Source organism: Zootoca vivipara, chromosome 3 (genome assembly GCF_965207765.1).
Source record: "Zootoca vivipara chromosome 3, rZooViv2.hap1.1, whole genome shotgun sequence".
Classification (NCBI taxonomy): domain Eukaryota; kingdom Metazoa; phylum Chordata; class Lepidosauria; order Squamata; family Lacertidae; genus Zootoca; species Zootoca vivipara.
In genome coordinates, this window is record NC_142586.1 from 71,201,757 (window position 1) to 71,227,795 (window position 26,039).

At 41.8% G+C, this 26,039-nt stretch overlaps 1 protein-coding gene across 9 annotated transcripts in view; it reads right to left on the reverse strand.

Moving 5' to 3' along the window:
- Positions 1 to 15,700: 15,700 nt before the first annotated feature.
- The window catches only part of WDR27 (WD repeat domain 27), a 72,109-nt gene continuing 61,770 nt past the window's right edge, over positions 15,701 to 26,039 (reverse strand). For 8 of the 9 annotated variants that reach the window (XR_015949057.1, XR_015949056.1, XR_015949055.1 and 5 more), the window contains one exon: positions 15,701 to 16,253. Coding sequence is in view for 5 of the 9 variants with exons in the window: in XM_088666397.1 (XP_088522523.1) it covers positions 16,194 to 16,253 (60 nt within the window). In the remaining 4 variants the exon portion in view is untranslated. The remainder of the gene's footprint in view (positions 16,254 to 26,039) is intronic. The other variant, XR_015949054.1, reaches the window with a different exon arrangement.

Sequence of the window (26,039 nt, forward strand, 5' to 3'; positions counted from 1 at the left end):
ATGTAAGCTCACACAGTCCATTATAAGACATAATAAATACTGCACTGTATTCATTTAATACAGCTAACCCCTTAAAGCAGTGATGGCCAAACGTGGCCTTCCAGCTGTTTTGGGACTACAATTCCCATCATCCCTGACCACTGGTCCTGTTAGCTAGGGATGGTGGGAGTTGTAGTCTCAAAACAGCTGGAGGGTCAAGTTTGGCCATCACTGCCTTAAAGGATGCAGCCTAAAAGGTATAATGTAAGCAGATTCAAGTCCCTACACAGGCCCCAAATAAGGCATCAAGGAGATCATTATTGGATGTTAACCTGTCTCGTGATCGCAATACACTTCTGCATATTTCCAGCAGATGAACCCTCTGCTCTCATGTTAAACGTTTCACTGAGAGATCTACACTGGCTCCCAGTACGTTTCCGAGCACAGTTCAAAGTGTTGGTACTGACCTTTAAAGCCTTAAACGGCCTCGCTCCTGTATACCTGAAGGAGCGTCTCCACCCCCATCATTCACCCCGGACACTGAGATCCAGCACCGAGGGCCTTCTGGCGGTTCCCTCATTGCGAGAGGTGAGGTTGCAGGGAACCAGACAGAGGGCCTTCTCGGTAGTGGCACCCGCCCTGTGGAACACCCTCCAGCAGATGTCAAGGCAATAAGCAATTATTTTACTTTTAGAAGACAACTGAAGGCGGCCCTGTTTTGGGAAGTTTTTAATGTTTGATGCTGTACTGTTTCTAATATTCGGTTGGAAGCCGCCCAGAGTGGCTGTATAAATAATAAATTATTTATAGTATAAATAATAAATTATTTATAGTATAAATAATAAATTATTTATAGTATAAATAATAAATTATTTATAGTATAAATAATAAATTATTTATAGTATAAATAATAAATTATTTATAGTATAAATAATAAACTATTTATAGTATAAATAATAAACTATTTATAGTATAAATAATAAACTATTTATAGTATAAATAATAAATTATTATTATTATTATTATTATTATTATTATTATTATTATTATAAAATAAAGAAGTAAAATTAAATTGATATGACAGGGAGCCGAAGCCAATGCAATGAGAAAAGAAGGGGGGGAATGGCCTTATTGTTTTTTATTTGATTAATGGGCAAGGAAGAGGAGATGCGCTATGGACACTAGCAGTTCAAGGGGATGTAGTAGTTACCTGACCTCTGCAGGTTACTGGGATGGAGACAGAGAGGGGCATGCTGGATTGGCTCCCCTGATGCATTTGCGTCACACCAACTTCACCACCACCTTGCCCCTCCCTCCTCTCAGTAAGCTGTGGTGACGCTGGCGACGGGAGGTTAGGTCCGTGCCCCTGCACTGCCTACCATGCTTGGATGCAGATATTATAAACCAAAAGACGCCCGCAGTTTTAGAAGTAAAGGGAGACTAGAAAAAGAACATTACAACAAGCAAGCGTAGAGCAATATTTTTGAGAGAAAGAAAAAATGTACAGTGGTGCCTCGCTAGACGAATTTAATTCGTTCCACGGGTTTCTTATAACGAAAAATTCATCTAGCGAATCCCATAGGAATGCGTTGATATTTTTTTTTTTGGATTTTTTTTTTTGCCCATAGGAACGCATTAATTGAATTTCAATGCATTCCTATGGGAAACCGCGATTCGCTAGACAAATTTTTCATAAAATGAATTCGTCTAGCGAGGCAACCTCCGCTTGAAAAATCCTTTCGTTAAGCGGAAATTTCGTTAAGCAGGGCATTCGTTAAGCGAGGCACCACTGTATTTTCAAAAGAAGAACTTGCTAACAATAAGATTTTGAAAAGAAATGAGTTCCTGAGAAGGAAGGGTTGATTGTCTGAAGCCTGGAACAGAATGCAGAGGGGAGCAAAACTCCTGGTGGAGGTTAAAGTATTCATGATCATTTATTTCCCTGTGGAAACCACACTAAATTCAGAAAGCAAGCTATAAATATTCCAGATAAATAAATGTAATCCTATAATGAAAACCTCTGCTAGGCACACGATTATAGCATAAGGTTAAGAATGTAAAGCGCACACACCCAAAGCGGAACAATTGCTGTCCTTGGTGCCAAGCAGTTAGCAGGGGAGGCTGCAGTGTGATGCCTTTCAGAGTGAGGAAAGACGAATGTGTGGTGGGAAAAGGTCAGAATCATGAACACTGGTCCCAGTCCTGACATCCATGTGTACCTCCAGGTTCCTGAACAGACTTTCTAGTGCACAAGCTGTACCCTGCAAAACAAAACAAAAAAAAACCCACAAGGTACAGATTGGTCTCAAGGAGCAACCCATGAAACCACCATTAAACAAAGTCTGCAGCAAGAAAGCTCATTTGTTTCAGCTTAGTCTACTTACAAGGCCTAAGAGATCCTCTTCTCTCTCTTCTTAATACAGTGGAACCTCGGTTTATGAACACCTCGGTTTACGAATTTTCAGTTTACGAATGTCGCGGACCCATCTGGAATGGATTAATTCACTTTCCATTACTTTCAATGGGAAAGTTCGTTTCAGTTTATGAACAGACTTCCGGAACCAATTACACCCATGCTTCGGGTTAAGTACGCTTCAGGTTGAGTACTCTGCGGACCCGTCTGGAATGGATTAACCTACTTTCCATTACTTTCAATGGGAAAGTTCGCTTCAGTTTATGAACGCTTCAGTTTATGAACAGACTTCCGGAACCAATTATGTTCATAAACCGAGGTACCACTGTACTGTAAAGCAGTGTTTCTCAACCTTTTTTGGGCCACGGCACACTTGTTCCATGAAAAAAATCACGAGGCACACCACCATTAAAAAAGTTAAAGAATTTAACTCTGTGCCGCCCTATATTGACTATAGGAAGGAGGAAATTAATCTCCCTCCCGCCGCCCCATGGGAGGGGAGAAGCCTTCAGACCCCCAATTCTCCTCTCCCGCGGCCCGAAGTGGTACAGTCCAGGCTAGGCTCTGCCTGCCCCCGGATTACAAGGGCGCGCGCGCACTTCCAGGGGAGCTGCGGGGCGGCTCAAAGGCGAAAGGTTACCTTGGCTGCTGCTTGCGAGTAATTCCGGACCACGAAGCCCAGCGTCCGCCGCGCAGCCATGGCGAAGGACGGGCGAAGGAGGCAGGGGAGGCGGAGCAACCTCGATGCGGCTTAAGGGGGGCTGGCGGCGGATCTGGAGCGCGCCTCCCTAGGGGGCCTCTCTAGACTCTAAAACCACCCTCCAGTTGTTTGCCCTGAGCTTTGGGAAAGAGGAGGACAAATATTGCTTTCCGGCGGGCTAGCGCTGTATATTGGCGGCCGCCAGGCACGTGACAATGTAAATCGCCCTTCTCATCGCCGCACGTCGCGGCACACCAGCCAGCGTCTCGCGGCATACTAATGTGCCGCGGAACAGCGGTTGAGAAACGCTGCTGTAAAGATTCCAACAGACAAAAGCTGTTGATTTCAAAAAGCTGCTCACCTTCAGGGAGGGGTGTGAACAAATAACAGTTAACTCTTAAAGCAGAACTGGGGGACAGGATTGAGGGGCTCTCCAGATGTTGCTCCTCCATCCCTCCCTTAGCTATTATGGGTGGGCCTGATGGGAGTCAGAGTCCCACAACATCTGGAGGGCCACCAGTTCCTCACCTCTGTCTTAAAGTGCCTCTTGCTGCAGATGCAGTTGCGAAGACATTGCCAGAGGGATATGACGAGGGACTCATGACTGGCAGATGCATTTGTGGGGGGGGGGGGTAAAGCAGGATGTGGAGGAAGGCAAATCAGATGCTTAAGGAAAGCTTCCTGCATGTTATGAGATGTAGGATATTCACTCCTCATCCCTGAGATGTGTTGTTTACAGTTTCATTCTGATGAATAAAGTGGGTGTTGTTTGCATACGGTACATTTCTGAATTTATATTTTCAATTTCCATTCCAGGGTGAGTGTAGCTAACAAGCATTTCCATCTATCAGACTCTAAGTGAAAGTCACTATTGTGCTTAATATAATTTTAAAATGGGTGGGAATCATTTCTTTGCAGGTTTTATGGCCAAGATGTTTTGTTGAGCCCAGCTCTTTAAAAACCCATCTGTCTAAATAAGAGTTCCTATGAGAGGTGCTTGTCAGCAAATGGTTTTCTTATGGTGAATACTTTGCCTTTTTCATGAGCGCATCCTCGACAAATTCACTTTCAGATTCCTGTTTATATTGGCAGAAGTATTAACTCTGCTCCCTAGATTTACAGCAAGTATTTCTCACATAAACGTTGCAGCAATCTTAATAATACTTAGCTGTTTCAAAGCGTTTTAGGGTAAAATCCTATGTTCACTTACCTTGGAGTAAGACCCATTTCTAAGTGAAGTACATAAAAATTACAGAAAGCATACACTGGATAAGATCAATTAAAATTGATCATAAAAAGAGAAAACTTCCTTAAAACGCCTGCTGGGTTAGAAAGCACTGGTGCTCTGCACGGAGGTCCCATCTAATCTTATTTGGAGGAATCCCACAGAATCAGGCCCACAATGCTGAATTCACAGACTATTTCAGACACCATTCCTCTCCTGCCTCTCCCAGACCCACAAAGAGGAGAACATTTTGCTTTATCAGGCCACCAATAGTATAGCAGCTCAGCAATGAGCCAAAGCAATGAATCGTCAACGTGACCCAGAAAGTTGTCTGTGGACAAACGCCAGCTCCTTTGGTCTGAAAAGTGAGATGAGCACCACACCCCATAGTTGCCTTTGACTGGACTCAACTGTCCAAGGGTCATTTACCTTTACCTTTATTGTCTTCCAAAGCAACAACTCTATTCCCAACTTAAGAATGGAAAGTGAAATGCGGGGAACAACAAAAGAGGTTTAAAGATGCTCTCAAGGCAAATCTTTAAAAATGCAGTAGAAGAACAGATAATTGGGAAATACTGTACTGGCCTGCGAGCACTCCAGTTGGAGAATAGCCTCTACCAATGGCATCGTGGACTTTGAAGCACAAACTCAAGATAAAAGGGAGAAACAAGCTAAGATGGAGACATGTTTGGCAAATTCTCAGCATGATCAACTCCCTCCTGGAAACCTATGCCCCCACTGTGGAAGGATGTGTGGATCCGGAATTGACCTCCACAGTAACTTATGGACACACTATTAAGACCATATTCATGGAAGAATCTTACTCGGCTATGAGTGATTGCCAAAGAGAGAAGAAGAGGAGCTGAGCACTCCCTCTCACGATATATTTTATTAAATCTCTTCAGTTTGATTTTCTTCAGTTGCCCATGCAAGAAACATAGCATGGAAGAGTGGAGTGGAAGGAAACAAATGACAAATTGGATCCATTTCACAGTGTGGCCAAGGATATGTTGCTATTTTTATGTCTGATTGCTCTAATGACTAATACATTTGGCTTTGTGTCCCAGAAGCAAAAGGAAAAACGAAGAAAAGTTTGACTCCAAAGCAAAACATTGATAATCAAACCCATCTTAATTCTCTTTTTCTGGGATTCCAGGCTATTGTTTTCAGCCACCCACTAAGCTGTGTCCACTGGAAAAGCTGCTCTGGTTCCTTCATTAAGGCATGAAAGAAATATGGGGTGCTGTTATGCTTTGATAAACCTCCAGTTTATGGTGGGTGCACCTTTCCTTAATTACTTCTGCATATTTTGTTTATTTGTCGAGGAAAGAAAACACCAAACCTAGTAAAGATGAATTAATATGTTCACAAGTTTATTTTTAGTTCCATAAAATCTTTAACGCCAGGTACATCTGGGATTATTTGTAGCTTCTGGGCAGTTTTTGTCTGTCCATGGAACTGCCTCCAGGGCTGTCCTTTGGCTTGCTTTCTACTTCGTTTGTTTTCCAATAGCTGGAGGGAGCCAGTAATGAACCTGGGAAACACAGCAAAGGCTCCTTTTTCACTGTTTTTTTCAATTCCAGAGCTAAAGCTGAGCCGTGAAAATGAAAAGGCAAGTCTTAGTTTTGCAGCTATGTTTGCCACCGTAACAATGGAAATCAAAGAGCAGTATTACATACCCCCTCCACTTTCTCGATATTAACTACATCTACCCAGAAGTAAATCCTATTGAATTCAATGGTGCTTACTCCCAGATAAGTGGAATTAGGATTGCAACCTTAGTCTTCTTTTGGATGATAGAGCTAACCCATCACTTTGTGGCTACACTGCAGCTTCTTTTTGGTTCTCTCTCTGCCCCCCCTCCCATTGTTCTCAGCCTCTTCCTGGCTGGTAGGTGTGTTGTAGCACACACTACCATTCAACCATTGTCATAGCTTCTTTAATACAAAGATTACTTGATCACCAAGTACCAAACATGGTCCTCGACAACTGTTGCACCCTTCTTCATTTACTGAACAGTAACTAGACATAATTCTCACACAGAGAAATTTGCCACCCTGGGCTCCTTTGGAAGGTAGGGTGGGGTGTAAATTTAATAAAGAATAGCATTCGAGTCCCTCCCCCCTTTTTTTTGTTCTCATAAAAGGAATGGGAAGGATGAGGGACAATGCCCTGGGGACAATGCATTACTTCTTCCAGACTGGGAAAAACTGGAAAGGATTTTTTAAAAAACAGTTTTCATTGAAAGATTCTCATGGATAACAAAGGTGCCCATGATGTATCTGTTTTCTGTTCATGAGTCCTATCTACAGGTCAGTTACATCTGGTAAAATAAAAAAAATTCCTTCAGTAGCACCTTAAAGACCAACTAAGTTTTTATTTTGGTATGAGCTTTCGTGTGCATGCACACTTCTTCAGATACATCTGGTGTATCTGTATTCAGATACATTCTTCAGATACATCTGGTGTGTGACATTGCTATCTTAGGCATTGTAAGGTTGGGGTGAGGACAGAAAAGATTTGATACAGTACACTGAGAGCCAGTGTGGTGTAGTGGTTAAGAGCGATAGACTCGTAATCTGGTGAACTGGGTTCACGTCTCCGCTCCTCCACATGCAGCTGCTGGGTGACTTTGGGCTAGTCACACTTCTCTGAAGTCTCTCAGTCCCACTCACCTCACAGGGTGTTTGTTGTGGGGGAGGAGGGGAAAGGAGAATGTTAGCTGCTTTAAGACTCCTTCAGGTAGTGATAAAGCGGGATATCAAATCCAAACTACTCTTCTTCTTCTTCTTCTTCTTCTTCTTCTTCTTCTTCTTCTTCTTCTTCTTCTTCTTCTTCTTCTTCTTCTTATCTCCCAACCTCATTTCCATCCTGCAAATGCTTGTATACATTCAGTAAAATGAGATGGGTGAAAATCTCTATATATCCTACTTCTATGGCAGAGAAGCCTCATTTGCTGCAACGTTGTCCCATGCCACTCCAGTAACCAATGGCAACTGGACCACACATATGAGGCGACCAATTGAATGGGTCTCTTCTACATTGCCGTCGCCCACTTGGCCTGCAGGGTTCCACTCACTTGCCTGCATCCATGTGGCTGCAAAGTTACCGGTAACACATCAGTGTGGGCCAATGCCACGGTCAAGCAACCTCCATTGCGGTGATGTTTTAAGATGCTCCAGCACCACTGAAGCGAGTAAGTGGGGACTTGAGTGTGTGATAATGGGTTTCAGTGCAGTACCTGACTTTCTGGGAATTGTGTCTGATGTATTTATTAATCACACTCCCTTTAAAGTTTGAGTGCCAGTCCACTTGCTTTTCCTGTAATTTATTGCCTTTTAAATATTGTCCAGGTTGAAGCTAGATGGGTGTAATGCATTACAGTGGCCTGTGTGTAAATGTCCAAAAATGTATAGAGCTTGCAGGTTTTCATCTGGTTTATTCCCTTTTGGTTTCTTCTCATTGCACAGATTTTTCACTCCGCATAGCTGCCTCCACCCAAAATGCATGTTCTCATGACACATCATTGGAATGCATATAATCTTCTGTCCTGTTCCTAATTACAGTGCTCAGAGCTCTGCAAAGGGCTGGAGACAGTCAATAATTTTTAAGAGAGTGGAAGGTGGTTAGAGGAGGTTTTCTTCCCAAGTTGCACAGAAATGATTGGGAAATAATTCCGTTTGCTACAAAAGAAACAAGCAGCAATTTCATCACGAACCAGGCCTGTTCAGCTGGTCATCAGGGCATTCTCAAGGGCTGGCCCAAGGAGCCCCAAACATTTTTTTATTTCTTTTATATATAAACATTTGCTTACAGGGTGAATGGGCATGCTGCAAAGTGCAATTCTGGCCACCTCCCACCTTAATTTGCCCAGAGGCACTCCAAAAATGCATCTAAAGCTGCCTCGGGGACCTGTTCCTAATGTATTTAGCAACACCCCTACTGGTCACCCAAGTCAATGTCAAGAGCTCTTCTGTTTTGCTTCCTGCTTGGGGGTGTAAGGCTATGTTCACATTCCCTTTTCCTGTGCACTCAATGCATTTCCAGTGCTGGGTTTTTCATCCCTGTTCGTACAATGTTATTCCAAATGCATATGTATTCTGTGCCTTGTTATGAAATGCTACTGTTTGGTGCACTGTTCCTCCAACCAGCTTCACGCCTGTTGGGAGTCCCTTTAGGCAGGTCCTATGTGGTTTCTAGTCAAGATGTGAATACCTTTGCAAAAGGATAAAAATATCCAGTGCTGGGTTACCCTTAAAGCATACTAAACACATGCTTAGGACACCAGCAAAGCAGCTGACAGAAGAACTCACCAGTGGATAGGAAGTCCACCATAAAGAGTTTAAGGCACATTTATTGCATCCTAGAGATGGGACGCGGGTGGCGCTGTGGGTTAAACCAGAGCCTAGGGCTTGCTGATCAGAAGGTTGGCGGTTCAAATCCCTGCGACTGGGTGAGCTCCTGTTGCTCGGTCCCAGCTCCTGCCACCTAGCAGTTCGAAAGCACGCCAAAAAGTGCAAGTAGATAAATAAGTACCACTCCGGCGGGAAGGTAAATGGCATTTCCGTGTGCTGCTCTGGTTCGCCAGAAGCGGCTTTGTCATTCTGGCCACATGACCCGGAAGCTGTACGCCAGCTCCCTCGACCAATAAAGCAAGGTGAGCAGCGACTGGACCTATTGGTCGGGGTCCCTTTACCTTTCAAGATGCTTCTCATTGTACGCTTGCAAAACAAACATTGTGTCTGGTAAAGTTGGCTCCTTTCTCTCTTCTAGTTCCTCTTTCCAATGATTCCTTTAAAAAAAAAATCTTTGAAAAGGAACAATGTGTTTAGTGTTAATTCTCCAACCTGCATTTCACCCCTCTGGTGTCAAGGATGTTTTGCTAGGATGTATTTTTCTCCCTAGGATGTATTTCTCTATCTCTTCTGAGGAGCTGAAAATGGTCCAAGGCATTTTGCAACCCAAGGGAAAGGACAAGCTGGTGCCTTCACCATTCCAAATGTGGAAGCTGATTGCATCAGCAGTTGATCCTTATTTCAATACTGGCAACAGGATTGTATCTAAAAGCAGAAATCCAGCTAGGCAGGTGGATGAAACGGCATGTGGCCCACAAAGTTCTATACCAGGCATCCCCAAACTGCGGCCCTCCAGATGTTTTGGCCTACAACTCCCATGATCCCTAGCTAACAGGACCAGTGGTTGGGGAAGATGGGAATTGTAGTCCAAAACATCTGGAGGGCCGAAGTTTGGGGATGCCTGTTCTATACCCTCACAGAAGAAAGGAAGTTGTCCGTCACTGTCCTTGCTCCCTCCATCTGCTGTGTAGGAGAAAGTTGTCTCACTCTACCAAATGGTAGGGCCCAGCCTGCTTGAAAGCAGGTTTCAAGACCACCACCATTTCAAGAGTGGCACTTGTTTTTTTCCTATCAAGGGGACAGCTAACATGAACTATGAAATACTGTGAGAATTCAACCTACCACTGACTGTACTTCATCTGTCACGAGGTGAAACTATTCCATGGATGGGTCTTTGACTGGGCCCTGAAGCATCCAGGGCTTATTTGGCTCTGGCATCACATTTGACCTCACACAAACTTTAAAGATCAACTCAGCAACTGGAACTGTGGGGACTCTGTGGTCTTCCCAGCTAGCTGTAAAATTGTTTTTGTTTTGTTTCCCGCTATACATTTATGAGATCAGGCTACCAGTCTTTGCTTGCCTTGTAAAAGGCTGACTGGCAGAGAAAAAGAATTAACCAGAACTGGAATTCAAGCAATGTTCAGAACATGGAGGTTCTGTGCCATTTCAAAATTGAAACAAGGCTAATTCTCCCACACTTCTCCACTATTTTTATTATGTGTCTTAGAAACAACTTGAAACAATTTATCCTTCATTAGTAGCAGCACATAGGAATTAAGCATTCCTTTCTTTAAAAGGCTACAGTCTTTCCTCTGCTAATGGAATTGTTCTGAGAATCATTGTGCAAGAATAACTCGCCTGGTAATTAATTTGCTTTATCTTTGAAAATTATCGGGGGGAATTCAAGTCTTTCAGAGTTTTCTCTGAGACACCTTGGAGAAACCAAGTCACAGTGAGTTTGCTTCCACCCTCTCTGCCAACCGCAGCCTGCCATCTTACCAGGCAAGCTTTCTCATGCAAGGGGTAGGACTGGCAGAGGGGAGGGCTGCCTAGCGACAGATACGCCATATAGGATTCACTTTTGAGGCTAGGATGCCTGCTCAAGAGTATCTTTTCCTCTTGGGATGCAATTGGTCTTTTACTATGCAGCAGCAGTGAAAAAAGTGAATCCCATGCTAGGAATAATCAGGAAAGGAATTGAAAAGAAAACTGCCATTATCTTATTATTATTATTATTATTATTATTATTATTATTATTATTATTATTATTATACAAATCTATGCTGTGGTTACATAACTGTGCACAGTTCTGGTTGCTTCACATCAAAAATAATACAGTTGACTAACAACTCATATGCATGTATCTTGTGCAAATCCAGCTTTTAAGTGCTTAACCAATCTTTTATTTTAAGGGGGCCGGGAGAAGAGGGAAGTCAGAGGGGGTGGGAGAGCAGGGGAAAACTTCCCGCCCTTTGCAAAGTTCCGTTTGCTTGGAGATTGGATACTTTACAGGAGGGCTGGATTACCCTTGTATTAATACAAGCCTGGGTTGAACTTCAAAGGAGGTCTGGGTTACACTTGTATTGGGGGTGCATTTTCTGAAGTGAAGAAGCTTGATTTCTGAGCTATTCCAAATCAGTCTGAATATTTTACCTTTATAGAACTCTGTGTGGGAACAAAACCAGCTCTGCCTGTCATTGGCTTGGGCTCTGCCAGTTATTTGTTCTGGCTCCTCCTATAGTTGGTACCCTTGCATTCCATGCTAATGGTCCCAATGAGCAGCAACTTCCACTGAATGATGAGAAAAATGCCAGTCCATAGGTGAAAAGCTACTATTGTCCTTAAGCAACTTTCAACATTGTGTATTTTTAAAAAACAACAATAACTTTGCACTGCCTTTTGTCCTTAAAACTGGACCTCTACTACTACTACTAATTTGATGTCTGACTTCCGCAGGCTATCTTTGAAAGAGGCAGGTCTGCCATTGTCACATATTTCTCGGTCATAAATTGATATGATTTTCAATCAGGATCAGACCTTAGCAAAGCAAAATTCCAGTGATAGAAGTCAAATGTTTGAACGCTGCAGCTAGAGCCATACCACCAGTGGCTCTGAATAAGTATAGGAAAGGAAGGAGACACGAAACAAATTATTAGTGCAACATGCAAATCATCTCAAGCTTTCCTCGGAAAACATTTCATTACAGAACCACAGTGACTACTGCAAAGCTACCATATTTAAGAAACAAGCCTTCCCAGGAGCCAGAAAAATAAGCTGCTGTCAGTTAATTGCCAGTTATGCAATAAATTGTTGGTTCATGATGGCTGAGTACTTTCCCTTGAGTTTTATTTGTGCTTATTATCAAATAGATACACAAGGTTAGTCAATGCACAATATCTGTGGAAAAGGCAATTGTGCATCATCCAGTATTTCTAGTAGTGTCCAGTATGGTGGAGGAGCAGAGCTGCAGTTCGTGCGAGTGCTGGAATGGGTTGTCTCCTTGCTGGTGCTCTGCCCCATCTCAGCCCCATCCAGGCAAGTATAGCAACGCTGGTGTCAGAAGTGCAGCTCGGCAGCTTTGCCCACCACATTGGATACTACTGAATATTTCACAGGCAGACATAGGTACTTGCTTCTAACACGCTTATATTCAAAAGAAGAAACAGGGCTTAACACTCAGGATAGGTGAACCTATCCATTATTTTTTCTTCAGCTTTCACTTTCACTTAAATCCAGTTTACCAAATTTCTGCATCAGTTTGTGATTTTTTTATATGAAAAAGTCATCACAAAAATTTGTCAGCATTTTAGTGCATATTTCTCCTAATATATACCTTAATTTCATAGACGAAATAGCCTAATATACACATTTTACAAGCAATTGCCCCTAATGTATTTTGTATGTTGATTTCATTTATATATTGTTTCTGTATATGCCATCCCTAATACGCACTTTTTCTATGTTTTCTTTTTGCTGGAGGATTGCATCATAAAATTTGGAGAAATGAGTTCTGAAGGATAGCTGTGTTTTTATTTGTGTTTTCAATTTGGAAAGTGTAAATTGGCTGAACCAAATTTCTTCCCCATTGGTAATCTCCCCCCCCCCCCCAGCCAGTATTACCATTGCTGAAAACTCCACTCCATCTACCGGTACCTTTTGCTGTATTAATTTACTTTGAAACAGCATGACCTGAACTGTTCTAAAACAATGGAGTTTGTGCTTTTGGTTGTAGTTATAATGAAAAAAAAGTTAAATGTGTACTTAATGTAAATTTCAATTTTCTGTGTTCTAGGGTATGCCAATGTTCAGCATTGGGAAACAGAGAAAGTCATTCATCTTCAGCAATACTAGCAGGACTAAAGCTCCCCTTCTTTTTCCAGGACCTGATCTGGATGGTTGCTTGATTTTCCTGGAGCTTAGCAACATTTCCTCTCAAAAATGGAAAGCTACCAGTGGAGCAGGATTGTCTCTTTGCTTCCCCCATTTTAGCCAGAAACTGGGTATGGGAATCCCTTGCCATTTCCTGAAGCCAGGGAACACCTCCCCGCTTTAGACAATGCACCAATCTCTCTCCCATCTTACAGGGACCAAAGCAGCCATAATGCATGAAAAAGATTCATTGATGAACTTCAAGGTGGCATTAAAAGTAACGATTTACAGCTGGTTCGCTGTCAGCAACAATCACATATAGAGTGTAGTGGCACACAAGCTAAATTCTCCTTCTTATTATATTTTATATGTTCGTACATTTATATCCCAACTTTCCTATTAATTATCCAAGAAAACATTCAAAATGTAAATTGACAAGTCATCAAGTCATAAAACATTTCTTTATAAAAACAACCACCATACAGCAAAAAAGGAATACAATCAATGAGTGTAAAACTCAACTAAAGAAAAAGCAGCCAGGAAATTTATTATTTGGGATCTGGTGGAAAGTAGCATAGGCACAACACCTCTTTCCACAACCAAAAAAAGGTCCTGTCTTCGGTCACCACCTGCCTAAATATCTGATGGCAGGGGCATCTGGACATAGCTGCCAAGTTTTCCCTTTTCTCGCGAGGAAGCCTATTCAGCATAAGGGAATTTTCCTTAAAAAAGGGGAGAACTTGGCAGCTATGATGATTATGGGTAGACCAAAACCTGTCAACAACCCACCCCATAAGAGACGAGAATTTTTTTCAGATGCCCTGGCTCTACTCAACTGTTCGTGCAATCAATAAGGGTTGGATCCAAGGTTTGCTTTCTCCAGAACAGCAGAGGAAGTGGAGTTGGCAGAGGAAAGAAGAAATTGGCAAAAATCACCTCTCCTATCCTTTCCACTGACAGAAGCATCCTGAGTGGAACGCTTCTCAGAGGATACTACCACCTGCGAAAACAAACTCTGGATCCAACCTGTGTATTGAACCTGTGTAGTCTATATCCACAATTGCTATTCCACTTTAAAGGGAAAGGGGCCACAATCGTGCATTTGGCTGAATGTAAATTCACACCAGATTGCCCTTGTGCGATCAGCAAGCACAAGAAAGGTTCATATTGTCCACAGAGGAAGTTCCAAAGCCAAAAGTTCACCTTTAAGTGAACTAAAAACTTCCCTTCTCAGCAGAATTCAAAGACATGTGGGCATTTTTAATGTAACACCGAATAAGCCTAGTATAGCAGACCAATAATATGACTGGAAACTGCTCTTTCAACAAAGATAGGTCACAAATTATCTAAAGCACAGAACCAGATGTTTGACTTTGATCGGTGTACATAAAGGGTCAGAATCATTAGATTGTGTGATTCTGAATGAGTCACTATTACATAGCTCCTCAGCTACTTGTTTTACATTATCAGTAATATGCTTTTACAACTCTCTTGAGAAAAACCAGCTCTGTCTACCCTGTATCTGCATTGCTCTGCTGAGCTACTATAGACTATTGATTTGTCTCAAAACAGTGAAGCCTGCCACTTGACAAGCATTCCCAGCTGTAAGAGGAACAGCTGACGGATACCAATCCTAGAGTGAGCGTCCGATGATAAGAACTTCATGACAAATCATTCTGACAGTTTCCTGGATGTAAAAAAATGTAGCAACCAAATGTTCCTTTGGTTATTATGCAATGGTTCAAACACTGGTGTGCAATAACTGTCTCGTTATTTTGTCACAACGTGTTTTTCTGCCCCATAGTCGCTGATATCAATAGAAACTTTAGGAACCAAGTTTAATACCCTTGCTTTCCAGAACAAGCAGCATGATTGGGACTACCAAAATACCAGCCGCCCAGAGCAGCTGGGACAACCCAGTCAGGTGGCCGGGGTATAATAATGCCATCTAGTTACCCCACTGTTGTCACTGGGAGTTACACATTTGGGCTCTTGAACCTTCCCCAAACTAGCCGCACAACTGCCAGCATTTAACCAATATAGAATTAAGCATAATTTTCAAATGGTTTGCACCAATGGAATTATAACACTAGTGTGTATATAACACATACATCGATAGTGAACTGATCTGGATAAGTGGGGTCCAAAGTGGGGTCAAAGTAATTTGCAAAGAATGCAGAAACCATGCATTCAATTCTACCAAAAAGAAATACTTTTCAAAGTTACATTTTTTTCCAGTGGGATATTTAAGCACATTCACAATATTGTCCCAGTGAAATAAAGATGGACTGAACAAGATGACTTTTGGATAAGTTGGACTTCTTACTGGTATCATAGCTGTCAAGTTTTCCCTTTTCTCGTGAGGAAGCCTATTCAGCGTAAGGGAATTTCCCTTAAAAAAGGGGAGAACTTGACAGCTATGACTGGTATTGACATTCTTATTAGAATTGGGTTTTCTTTTTTGGAAACAGTTTAAAGAATGGCATTTATTTCATTGGATCTACTCTGAGTATGACTTAGTCAGACCCAACTCAGTGTGCACAGCTCTTTAAAGATCATCCTCAAAATGCTCTTCAAAATTAGATTAAAGAATTCATGTAAAAGTTGAATATACTGCAGTGACATATTTAGCAACCAGTTGCGAAATAGTGCAAACCACATTTTCCGTACTGGTTCTTAAGAAGCCAGAAATCCAGTGTGATTTGTCTTCCAAAGTCTTTATACATGACAAGGAGAAAAGGACTGCATAACATTTAGTCTTGAAAGATGTTTGGTATCATATCCGCTGGTGTCTGAACTATAGTAAACCTTCACTTGTATGTCTCAATAATGCTCAGAACCTCATATTTCCCCTCAAGTTCAGGCAAGGACACAAATGACTTGAATATCACTTTATTATTGGGCATAAGGCTTTAACCAAGAATGGTACAAAGGTTTATTTGTTAAATGTCTGGTTGTGGAGATAACTACTGAAATCCCACCAAACTACAACAAAAAGTGTATATATGCTGCTAGACACCAGCTTTCTTAAATCTTACTTGATGGTTCCAGACAAACTGCACTAGGATGGCCTGAGCTATTAATAATGGGAAACAACATAATGTTATACATCTACCCATTCTGTAGCACTTCCAAAATTGTAGTCCAAGGTAGCCTGAATGTGATAATGCTCTGCAAGGACAGTGGCAGAAAGGACTCTGTACCCTTATACAAAATGTCTTTCCAGCAGAGTAGAGCTTGGAGCAAATTCCAGGGCAGACATAATCTGGAAGCATATATTTAAAACAGAAAAGTGTGTAACTTGCCCAGTAACCAAATATCTCCTTTCTGTCGGGGAGCCTTATTCTTAAAGTAGCCGAGCCAAGGAAGTCAAGGCTGACAATCCGGTAGGAACAATTGCAGTTTGCCATCCAGGGTGGCTGTGGTGAGCTGTAATTCAAAACAGAAAACACATGATTGGCATAGAATGCTTTGTGTTGAATAATGGTTGACCAAGGGCCTAGTTACCTTATTAAATCTCATTATAAAAATTTAAAAGGCGTCTGGAATTTACTTCTCATGTATTATGTCCATGTTTGCTTGGGAAGTCTATTTTTATTCAGAATTCATTTTAGTTGGTTCCTATGGTATAAATGCCAATTATTACAACCAAGATAAAGAACCGTGATGAGTTAGAAATCCAGTGCTGCCCTTCTGCTTGCAGAACAGCTTTTGATCCAACGGAGTGAACACTACTAGAAGAGGAGGTTATTTTCTCCTATTTCCGCTTCCCCTGCAGCCCTCCACTCCATCTCCCCATAGTATTTAGGTGATTTCTGACATATAAATGAACCAAATGTTATGCTATATGTTGGGGGTTGGGGAGATTGGTTGGGGGTTGTTGTTGCTGCTGCTGTTTGCCATATAAGTACTTATAAGCTGAGAACCTTCAAAATGGAAACAATAGAAAATCAATTTTAAAAGCCTGAAGAATTTTTTTTATTGCTAGCAATTATAAAAGAAGGGGGGGAAACAGTACAATGAAGCAAATTCCTAAATACTGTATGTCTTTGGAACAATTAATTGGCATGCACTTGCATGGATCATGAAACAAAATAAAAAAAATTCCTTCAGTAGCACCTTAAACACCAACTAAGTTTTTATTTTGGTATGAGCTTTCATGTGCAATGAGTTGCAATTCAGCAACTTCTCTTTCCAGTCTGTTTCTGAATTTCTTCTGTAATAAAACAGCTGCAACTCATTAGCAAGCTTAAAACCACGGAGCCACCTGGAATGAACAAAGACATAGGATTCTTATCTCATTATACATGATCAAGCTTTCCTTAGCACCTCAGCCCTTGCTCCCTCCCCACAAGACCAATTGCAGTCATTAACAGTCGTTAACAGTCATCAACAGGTCTACCACTCCTATCAGCCCATCACCCATTCCCATCACCCCCCCCACCCTCTGAATATACATAAGGGTCTGGTGGATTCTGTTTCAGTGTATCTGACGAAGTGTGCATGCACACGAAAGCTCATACCAAAATAAAAACTTAGTTGGTCTTTAAGGTGCTACTGAAGGATTTTTTTTTATTTTGTTTCGACTCAGACCAACACGGCTACCTACCTGTAAATGGATCATGAAAGTTACTAAAAAGCCAATTCTAATTCTTTTGTATTTTTCACTCCATACATTGGCACTGTTACACAAAGGGTTGAGAAAATGAGTCTGAGTACATTTTGAATTAATTCACATTTCAGTTCAAATATTATGGTAAAAAAAAGAGGAAGGAAACGGATAACACTTCTACATGTCTGTTTTCTAGAATTAACGGCAGTAGCAACATCAAGTGGAAAAAATTAGTTTTCAATGTCCCATGAGGCTAATGAAAAGCAGAACACAAAAGCAATGGGAGTAAATAAATGATGGGTAAATAAATGTGCTTGTGCTGATGTAGCCCTCTCCACCCCCAACACACTTGCAGGTCATTTTAAGCAGCCAAGCTTGGGGAAGCCCCAGGGTTATCTGGATTGCACATGGCACTGTATTATGCAATATTTGTTAGAGGCTAATGCTGTTATGTCTCACAGCTGAACATAAGCCTGGCCAGAAGTTGGAATCCTGTGCCAGTGGCACCCTGCTCTTTTACAAATCAGTACAGGCTCAGGAGCTCCAACCGTCACATCAGTTGTTGCACAGATGTTGAGCTCTCAGTTGTTTCTGATTTTAGCTGTTCACAGTCAATGGGTGCATAATTTGCAATGAGTTTTTTATTAACGTTTTTCACAAAACAATAAAATAGCTGCAACGAAAAGTCACCGGGTGCATTTTAAGGGCATGGGGCTTGTGGACCACAACTGAAAACGCCTGCTTCTATTGCAGCATCTGAGACCTGACAAAGAAAGCATGAGTCCTATTTGCGGCCGTTAGACAAAGTCTCATGCTCTGAATGATGCATCTTGAATTACAGAATGTGCAGTATCATTTATAATACTTTCATTTTAAACTCCATCTTTGCACAGGGCACATAAGAACAAAGTTGTGAAATTTACTTCAGGAAAAAGTGCATTGTTTCTCATATTTCTGGATGTTGTTGTTTTTTTAAAAAAGCTTATGGAGGCTTGCATCTCACCCATCAGTTATAGTAATGGCCATTATAGCTCCATGATATTCATTATGATATAGTGCCCTCTGCTGAAAATCCAAACATAAAGGAAATGCATACAAACACAGTTGCAAAAAGGGAGTGGCAGAGTGGTGCATAAAGGTTTTTATTTAACTCACTTTCCTGTATCTCTCCTTTCTACCCTACAACTATTGAAGAATACTCTTGTTTTGTTCAGCTACCTCTATGCCCAAACAAGAAGCAAAATAAAAAAAATCCTTCCAGTAGCACCTTAGAGACCAACTAAGGTGCTACTGGAAGGATTTTTTTTGTTTTGTTTCGACTACAGCAGACCAACACGGTTACCTACCTGTAACTCAAACAAGAAGCCTGAGAGATGAGTGGACTTTTAATATATAACTGTATTATTGCTTCTTGCATCATGATGCTCACCCCTGCTAATGTTGATAACACTACTTCCAACTCACCAGTCCAAAAATTCTCATACTAGCTTGAATTACCGCATTTTACTACTACTATTTACATCACATGAAGAAGCAGCACACTGCAGAATTGCTGTTTGGGTGGAAGTGACTTTCTCCCGCAGAACCACTTAGGCCCTTCTCCTCTACCTTCCTCCCCTGCTCCATCTTAAGATGTTCCAGTGGATCTGTGGGAAGGAAGTTTACGCTCAACTTTCTACCCACTGAATGGGAATATTAACGATGCTCCTATTTGTTTTGGAGCAGGGGATGCTGCGTTTCAATGTGCACCTGCACAGCTCCAGATGTAAACGAGACTGTTCTCTGCATTTCCTTGAATGGGTGAGGGCTGAACTGCTTGCCCTACTGGAGATGGCAGAGGAAAGAGGGAACAAGGCATAAATAAGCAGAGAGAGGAGCAAGATGGGTTGCCATCTAATTTTATTCTGCTCCAAATTTGATTTTAAGATGGATTTTAATTGTTTATGTTTTTAATGTATCATACTTTGATGTTAGCTGCCCTGAGCCCGATCCTGGCCGGGGAGGGCAGGGTATAAATAAAATTATTATTAGTAGTAGTATTAGTATTATTGTTATTATTTACAGTGGGAGGTGGAGGATTAGCAATGGTGGGTGATATGTGGAACATTCCTTGTGAAGGAGACCACTGAAAATATCTGATAGCTGGCTGCATCATCCCCATAACTATCTAATAACCATTTCAGCTCCATTATGGAATGGCATTCTGTGAGTAACTGCTCTGTTAAGAGTTTTGGTTAATGCTTCATTTCTTTTCGATATTTCTCAAGCTTCCTGCTTTCTTTATGCTATATATTATTTCCTTTGGTTCATTTATGTCTTCTTTTTGTTCAAAGAATCACTTTCATGCATTGCAGATGATATTGAGTTGTATCTAAGGCCAATCCAATAAAATATGGTGGTGGTAGAAAGTAATTTTTGAAATAATTTGGGCTATGGAAATTGTGTGTTTAAACTTTAAAGATATGAGGTGGCTGAGGGTGTGTGTGTGTTCTTGCTGCCAACTGTCCAGTATTCTAGGGAGTCAGAGACCCTGGAAGGTATTGCTAGTATAGTGCATGAGAGCAGGGTGATTTCTTTGAAAGGAAAAAGTATCTCCTTTTAACTATTTATTTATTTATTTATTTATTTATTTCAGCTCTCAGACACTCTACAGCAGGCATTCCCAAACTGCGGCCCTCCAGATGTTTTTGCCTACAACTCCCATGATCCCTAGCTAACAGGACCAGTGGTCGGGGAAGATGGGAATTGCAGTCCAAAACATCTGGAGGGCCGAAGTTTGCGGATGCCTGCTCTACAGGAAACCTGTTCCAAAGATTATGCATAATGCCTAGAGAATGTAGAAAACTCGGTTCAGATATGTATGCTACCTGATGTCTCTTGGAGATTATGAATACTTGTATTGCCTGGAGAATGCATAAAATGTAGTCAAGATATTATGGGCCAGATTCAACTAAATAGTTGTGCTAGAACAGGCATCCCCAAACTGCGGCCCTCCAGATGTTCTGGCCTACAACTCCCATGATCCCTAGCTAACAGGACCAGTGGTCGGGGAAGATGGGAATTGTAGTCCAAAACATCTGGAGGGCCAAAGTTTGGGGATGCCTGTGCTAGAAGAAGCAACACAGCAAGTTCCACCAGCAGAACAGGGCTTTCCTTTCTCTCCCCATGCACCCCCAAAATGGCTTCGGGGTGGTGGTGAGGGAACCCACAAAAAAGCATTGGGGGGGGGGAGAAACTGTTCCATCTGGGAAGCAGAAATGCTTGTGCTGACAGAATGATCACCTTAGTGCAGAGGTTTTCAACCTTTTTAAGTCCACAGCTCCCTGTGGGGCTCAGGAGCCCAGTTATGTCACTCTTTGCCTGCAGAGCTGACAGGCTCTCACCCTTTTTCAAACCCTTTTTCTTTGAGCCTCCTCTCCTCTCCCCTCTCCTTGGGAGTCCTCTGGGCAGACACTGTTGCTACCCCTGGTCTCAGAGCTGCCCACTCCACCCCCCCCAGCCCAAAGACAGGTGCCTCTTCACACTGCCCCTGTGCTTGTCTGTCCATTCCCAACAGCAAGGGTTGGCGGACTGGCTGGCTGGACTCCCATGCCTGCTTACTTCCTTACTCTGAAGCTGCGTCAACTCTTGGCAACTAGCACCCCCTGGCCAGCCCCAGAGGACCATTTGCCTGGGGAGCTTGTAGCTGAGGCCGCTGCAACAAACAGCTATGCAAGCTTTCGGGAGGCAGAGACACAAGAGGGCATCAGAGCAGGGAGGGAAGGAAAGAGGGACAGAGACCAGTATTGCCTGTGGCACCCCTGACTATCATTTAAGGCACCCCAGGGTGCCACAGCACACTGGTTGAAAACCACTGCCTTAGTGCAACACTGAATGCCAACCTAGTATTCTCCAGAATCGGTGAAGATTATACGTATTGCCTGGGGAGTATACAACTTCCCCCAGGCCTCTTGGAAAGCATTGGCTGGGAAATGTGCATAATTCCCTCTTTGCAGATAGTTTATGTATACGTTCTCCATGATGCATGGTGAATGCACACCCAATGGCTGGTTGTTATGCTCATTGGTTATTCAACTCACTTTCCCCCGAGATATACATGCACAAGCATATCTGCAAATTGAGAGTAGGCTATGCATCTGACAAAGGTGTCCCCAGCTATAATAAGTCTGTTGGTTTTAAAGATGCCTTGGGACTTCTTGACAATTTTTGCTACAGCTTAACACAGCTACCCATTCAGAATAAGCAGTGGCTTGGATCTCAAGATAAATTTACTTAAGAAAGTTAATGTTTCTCACCTGCTTTTTACCCCTGCAGACACCTGTGCCTCCCATAAAAAGCCTCCAACATAAAAAGGCTTGGGAGGAAAAATGTGAATCATAGAATCATAGAGTTGGAAGAGACCACAAGGGCCATCCAGTCCAACCCCTTGCCAAGCAGGAAACACCATCAAAGCATTCTTAACATATGGCTGTCAAGCCTCTGTTTAAAGATCTCCAAAGAAAGAGACTCCACCACCCTCCTTGGCAGCAAATTCCACTGCCGAACAGCTCTTACTGTCAGGAAGTTCTTCCGTTTCTCTGGAGCAGCAGAAAACAACCTTTCTCCCTCCTCTATATGACATCCTTTTATATATTTGAACATGGCTATAATATCACCCCTTAACCTTCTCTTCTCCAGGCTAAACATACCCAGCTCCCTAAGCCGTTCCTCAAAAGGCATCGTTTCCAGGCCTTTGACCATTTTGGTTGCCCTCTTCTGGACACGTTCCAGCTTGTCAGTATCCTTCTTGAACTGTGCTGCCCAGAACTGGACACAGTATTCCAGGTGAGGTCTGACCAGAGCAGAATACAGTGGTACTATTGCTTCCCTTGATCTAGATGCTATAGTCCTATTGATGTACTGCTCTCAAACCAGTACATGATGGAGGCTCCTGTGATAAGGGGCTAATTTGACATCCCCCATTGTTCAGGAGGGCCTCCAATTCTCGAGAGAGATTTGCAGGGGGGCACAGATGACTGCAAGCGGGGGGCAGGAAACTTTCCATGAACTTTCTTAAGATAACTTACGTTAGCATCTAACACTGCAAGTCTAACCATGCCTACCTTTAAGTCCTAATAAATTTGATGGGCTTGGTTCCTGGTAAGTGGGCTGATTGCAGCTTAAGTCATTTCCTATCACAATATTTTTCTCATCACCATAACCAATTGCCATCTCCCAGCTAGCATAAATTAGGCTCCAGAGGACATTGTGGTTAATGCAGTCATCATAATTTGCTTGCTATGCTATCTTCTGTTATGATCAGTAAGCTTCTTGTGTGGTATATACATTCATATAAGTGTAACCTAACAGACATCTTGAGGTATGTAAATTACTTCAGGTATTTTGCCCACTCTAATTTTTTCTCACCACAGAAATATGCCTTCCCCTGTACTACACAATAATTGTGATTCTCCCGTTCTGACTTGTGGTGCAAGGAGTTTAAAAATATGTAATGGAAACAATGAAAATGTATAATGGTTTGCCACTCACATTTGTAATAGCCATTTGTGAGTCTATAATATGTATTCAAAATTCACATCGCTGAAAGAATATGGACTCAAATAAAAAATTCTTAAAAAACAAGATGAGCTTAAAAGAACTCTAATATGTCTTCTCTTTTGGTAAGACAGCACTGTTTTCTCACGCTGTTAATATAACCTCATTCTCAGCCTGATATTATCTCCCAAGTAATGAGAAAAACTGGGGGAAATTATTTCTAAGAAGGGGAGGCTACAGAGATGATATATAATTTCAAACTTTCACAAATTCTGTCCCTTGATAGCCTTTGCCTGGATAACAGATGAAACCTAGATAAATGGTGAACTCCTTGAGATCCAACTTTTGTGTCATTCTAAAATTGTTATGACTTAATTGCTTAAACAGTAAGGACGTTTGTGATTATATGTAATTCCAGACGCAGGGCTACTACGCAAATCATATTTTGAGGCAGTTTTCATTTAGAAAGAATGTGGCAAATCAGGATCAGACCTTAGCAAAACTTTGAGACAGTTCCATCAGACAGAGGTATTCTTGCTGAATAGAAACATTTTTATGATCAGACATCAGACTACTTTTCTGGACGCTTTTTGCAAATCCTAGTGATACTTAGCGGTTGCCTTTTAGCGGCATCTATTAAAGCTGAAACTTTCTTCAATGTATGATGACAGACATTTGGATTCTGAAACTGCCACTTGGTGAAAATATAGATTGAAAAGTGCATATTGAGATAGAGTGAGATTGGTACAGCAAACCACAATAAACTGCACTAACGTGAAGAAAAATTAGTTTTATGCTTTTGCTCAAGACTTACATAAGCTCGAGAAAATTCTAAGAAAGCATAATTCTGCTGAAAAGCTGGGTGAAATGGTGGTTAGACCAAAATACCGGGCCTCTTGCTCCTGAAGCTTGATCTGACTTGGATTTTCAAATGAACTTGCTAATTTATGCCCTTATCTGTATATCTGTAAAATGGGATAGAATCTTGAAAGGATGGGGGAATAGGCACCAAATGGATGTACTCTATGTGTGCACACTGTTGGAAATGAATGTGCTGGGCCAGCATAAAGACTGAAATTATAACTGCTTACTTCTCAAAAAAGCCAGCTCAACTATTTTTGTTACGATAATATCAAAGAAAAATACTAAAGATGTCATTTCCATCTAAGAATGAGTGATAGCTATTGTTAGTATATTGTAAACTATATTTCTTTCAGCGTGAAAAATACAACAAATATTGTAATTTGAGTAAAACGCAAATATATTTTGAGTTATTATTCATTTCAAAGTAAGAATTATTAATCAACTAAAATCCTTTCAGCCATTTGACAACAAGCTAAGATTCACATATGACTAACATATTATAGAGCACTTGACAGCTTGAGGGTGAATAATGTTAGAACAGCACCCCTAAATTGTCAAGCAAAATGTGCTCCTGTAAACCACTAAGAATGACTTCATATGTTAGCCAAGGAAGACACAGAGCCTGTTATAAGCAGCACTAGCATTTTTGCTGTCTTACAAAAATAAATGAACACCATCAATGAAAGCAGTGTCATCTCTAGCAGTCAAGCAACAAAAATGGAATTTTGCTATGCTTCCAAAGTAATCAAAACGATTCAGTCCCATGCTAAGCAAACAATTAAAAAAATGCATAATCTCCTTAATATAGCTCACTGTATGTTTTCAGACCTTAAGGTCTGAAATAACTTATACCAAACAGCAGATGGGGACAAATATATATGGCTTTATATGGCTAAACTTTGTCACTTATATAAAAATAGGTGGATATCCAAATACATAGTTGCTTAACAGGCATTCAAGGGGCCATAGGATACAGTGGATCTTCCCCTCTGTCCAAAAAGGGGGAAGTCCACCACTGGAGGCCTCCTTGTTGTGACCACAGAAACTCTACAGCCATCCCTCTTCTAATGTCAGATGTATAAGGAAGGAAAAAGAGGCATGCCAGGGAATTGAAGGAGGCCTTAGATCTGCAAGGCCCAAAGCCCCCTTGTGCCATTGGCACACCCGCAAAACAGCAAAAAACTATGTACCAGTCATGGATATGGAGTAGTGAATTTCCCTCCCATAGGACCCAATGGCAGGAAAATTTGAAAATCAAAAGAGAGATTATTGTAAATATCCAGGCAAGATCTGCCCCTGCCCATGATTTTGCTTTGGCCCATGTAAGCCTGGCAGAGTTTGGATATGGTGATTCCTTTGCCTTGGACTCTACCCTTCCCTTACAGTAGGATTGATCTACCCTGAAATATGCCTTCCCATATTTGTGGGGTAATTACCTAGTATGGTAAAGTAAGGTAAAGAATCCCTGGATGGTTAAGTACAGTCAAATTTGACTATGGGGTGTGGGGCTCATCTTCGCTTTCAGGCCAAGGGAGCCGCCGTTTGTCCACAGACAGCTTTCTGGGTCACGTGGCCAGCATGACTAAACTGCTGCTGGCTCAATGAGACAACCTACGGAAGCCAGAGCACAAGGAAACACCATTTACCTTTCTGTCTCAGTGGTAACTATTTATCTACTCATGTTGGTATGCTTTTATGATTACCTAGTGCTGAGGTGTGAAGGCATTGGGGGGGGGAAGAAAAATTCAAGGAAAGTGTTTTTGCCATAAAGTCCTCTGAAAACAACCAAACTAGTGCAAGTGGATAGAGAAGCATGTTAGTAACTGCTTTTCCCATCCCAAACCAACCTAGATGGCTTTAAAAGAGGATTAGAGAAATTCATGGAGGAGGAGAGAGCTATAGGTGGCTACTAGCCAGGAGGGCTGTGCTCCACTGTCAGAGACAGTAGGCAGGCTCTGAATGCCAGTTGCTAGGAATCACAGATCAGGAGAATGCTGTTGTACCCAAGAAGACTAATCTGGACAAGATGAGAAGCTGATGGTGGGTGGTACAATTTTTCTAGGACATGGTGGTTCCACTCTTCTGGATGGAGTCACTAAGTTGTCTTAAATTAATTTATGTTCGTTTCACTGGATTTGCTACACTCACCTGGGGTTCTTACTGGAAAAAATGGCTTAAAGATTAAGTGAATGAACAAATAACTA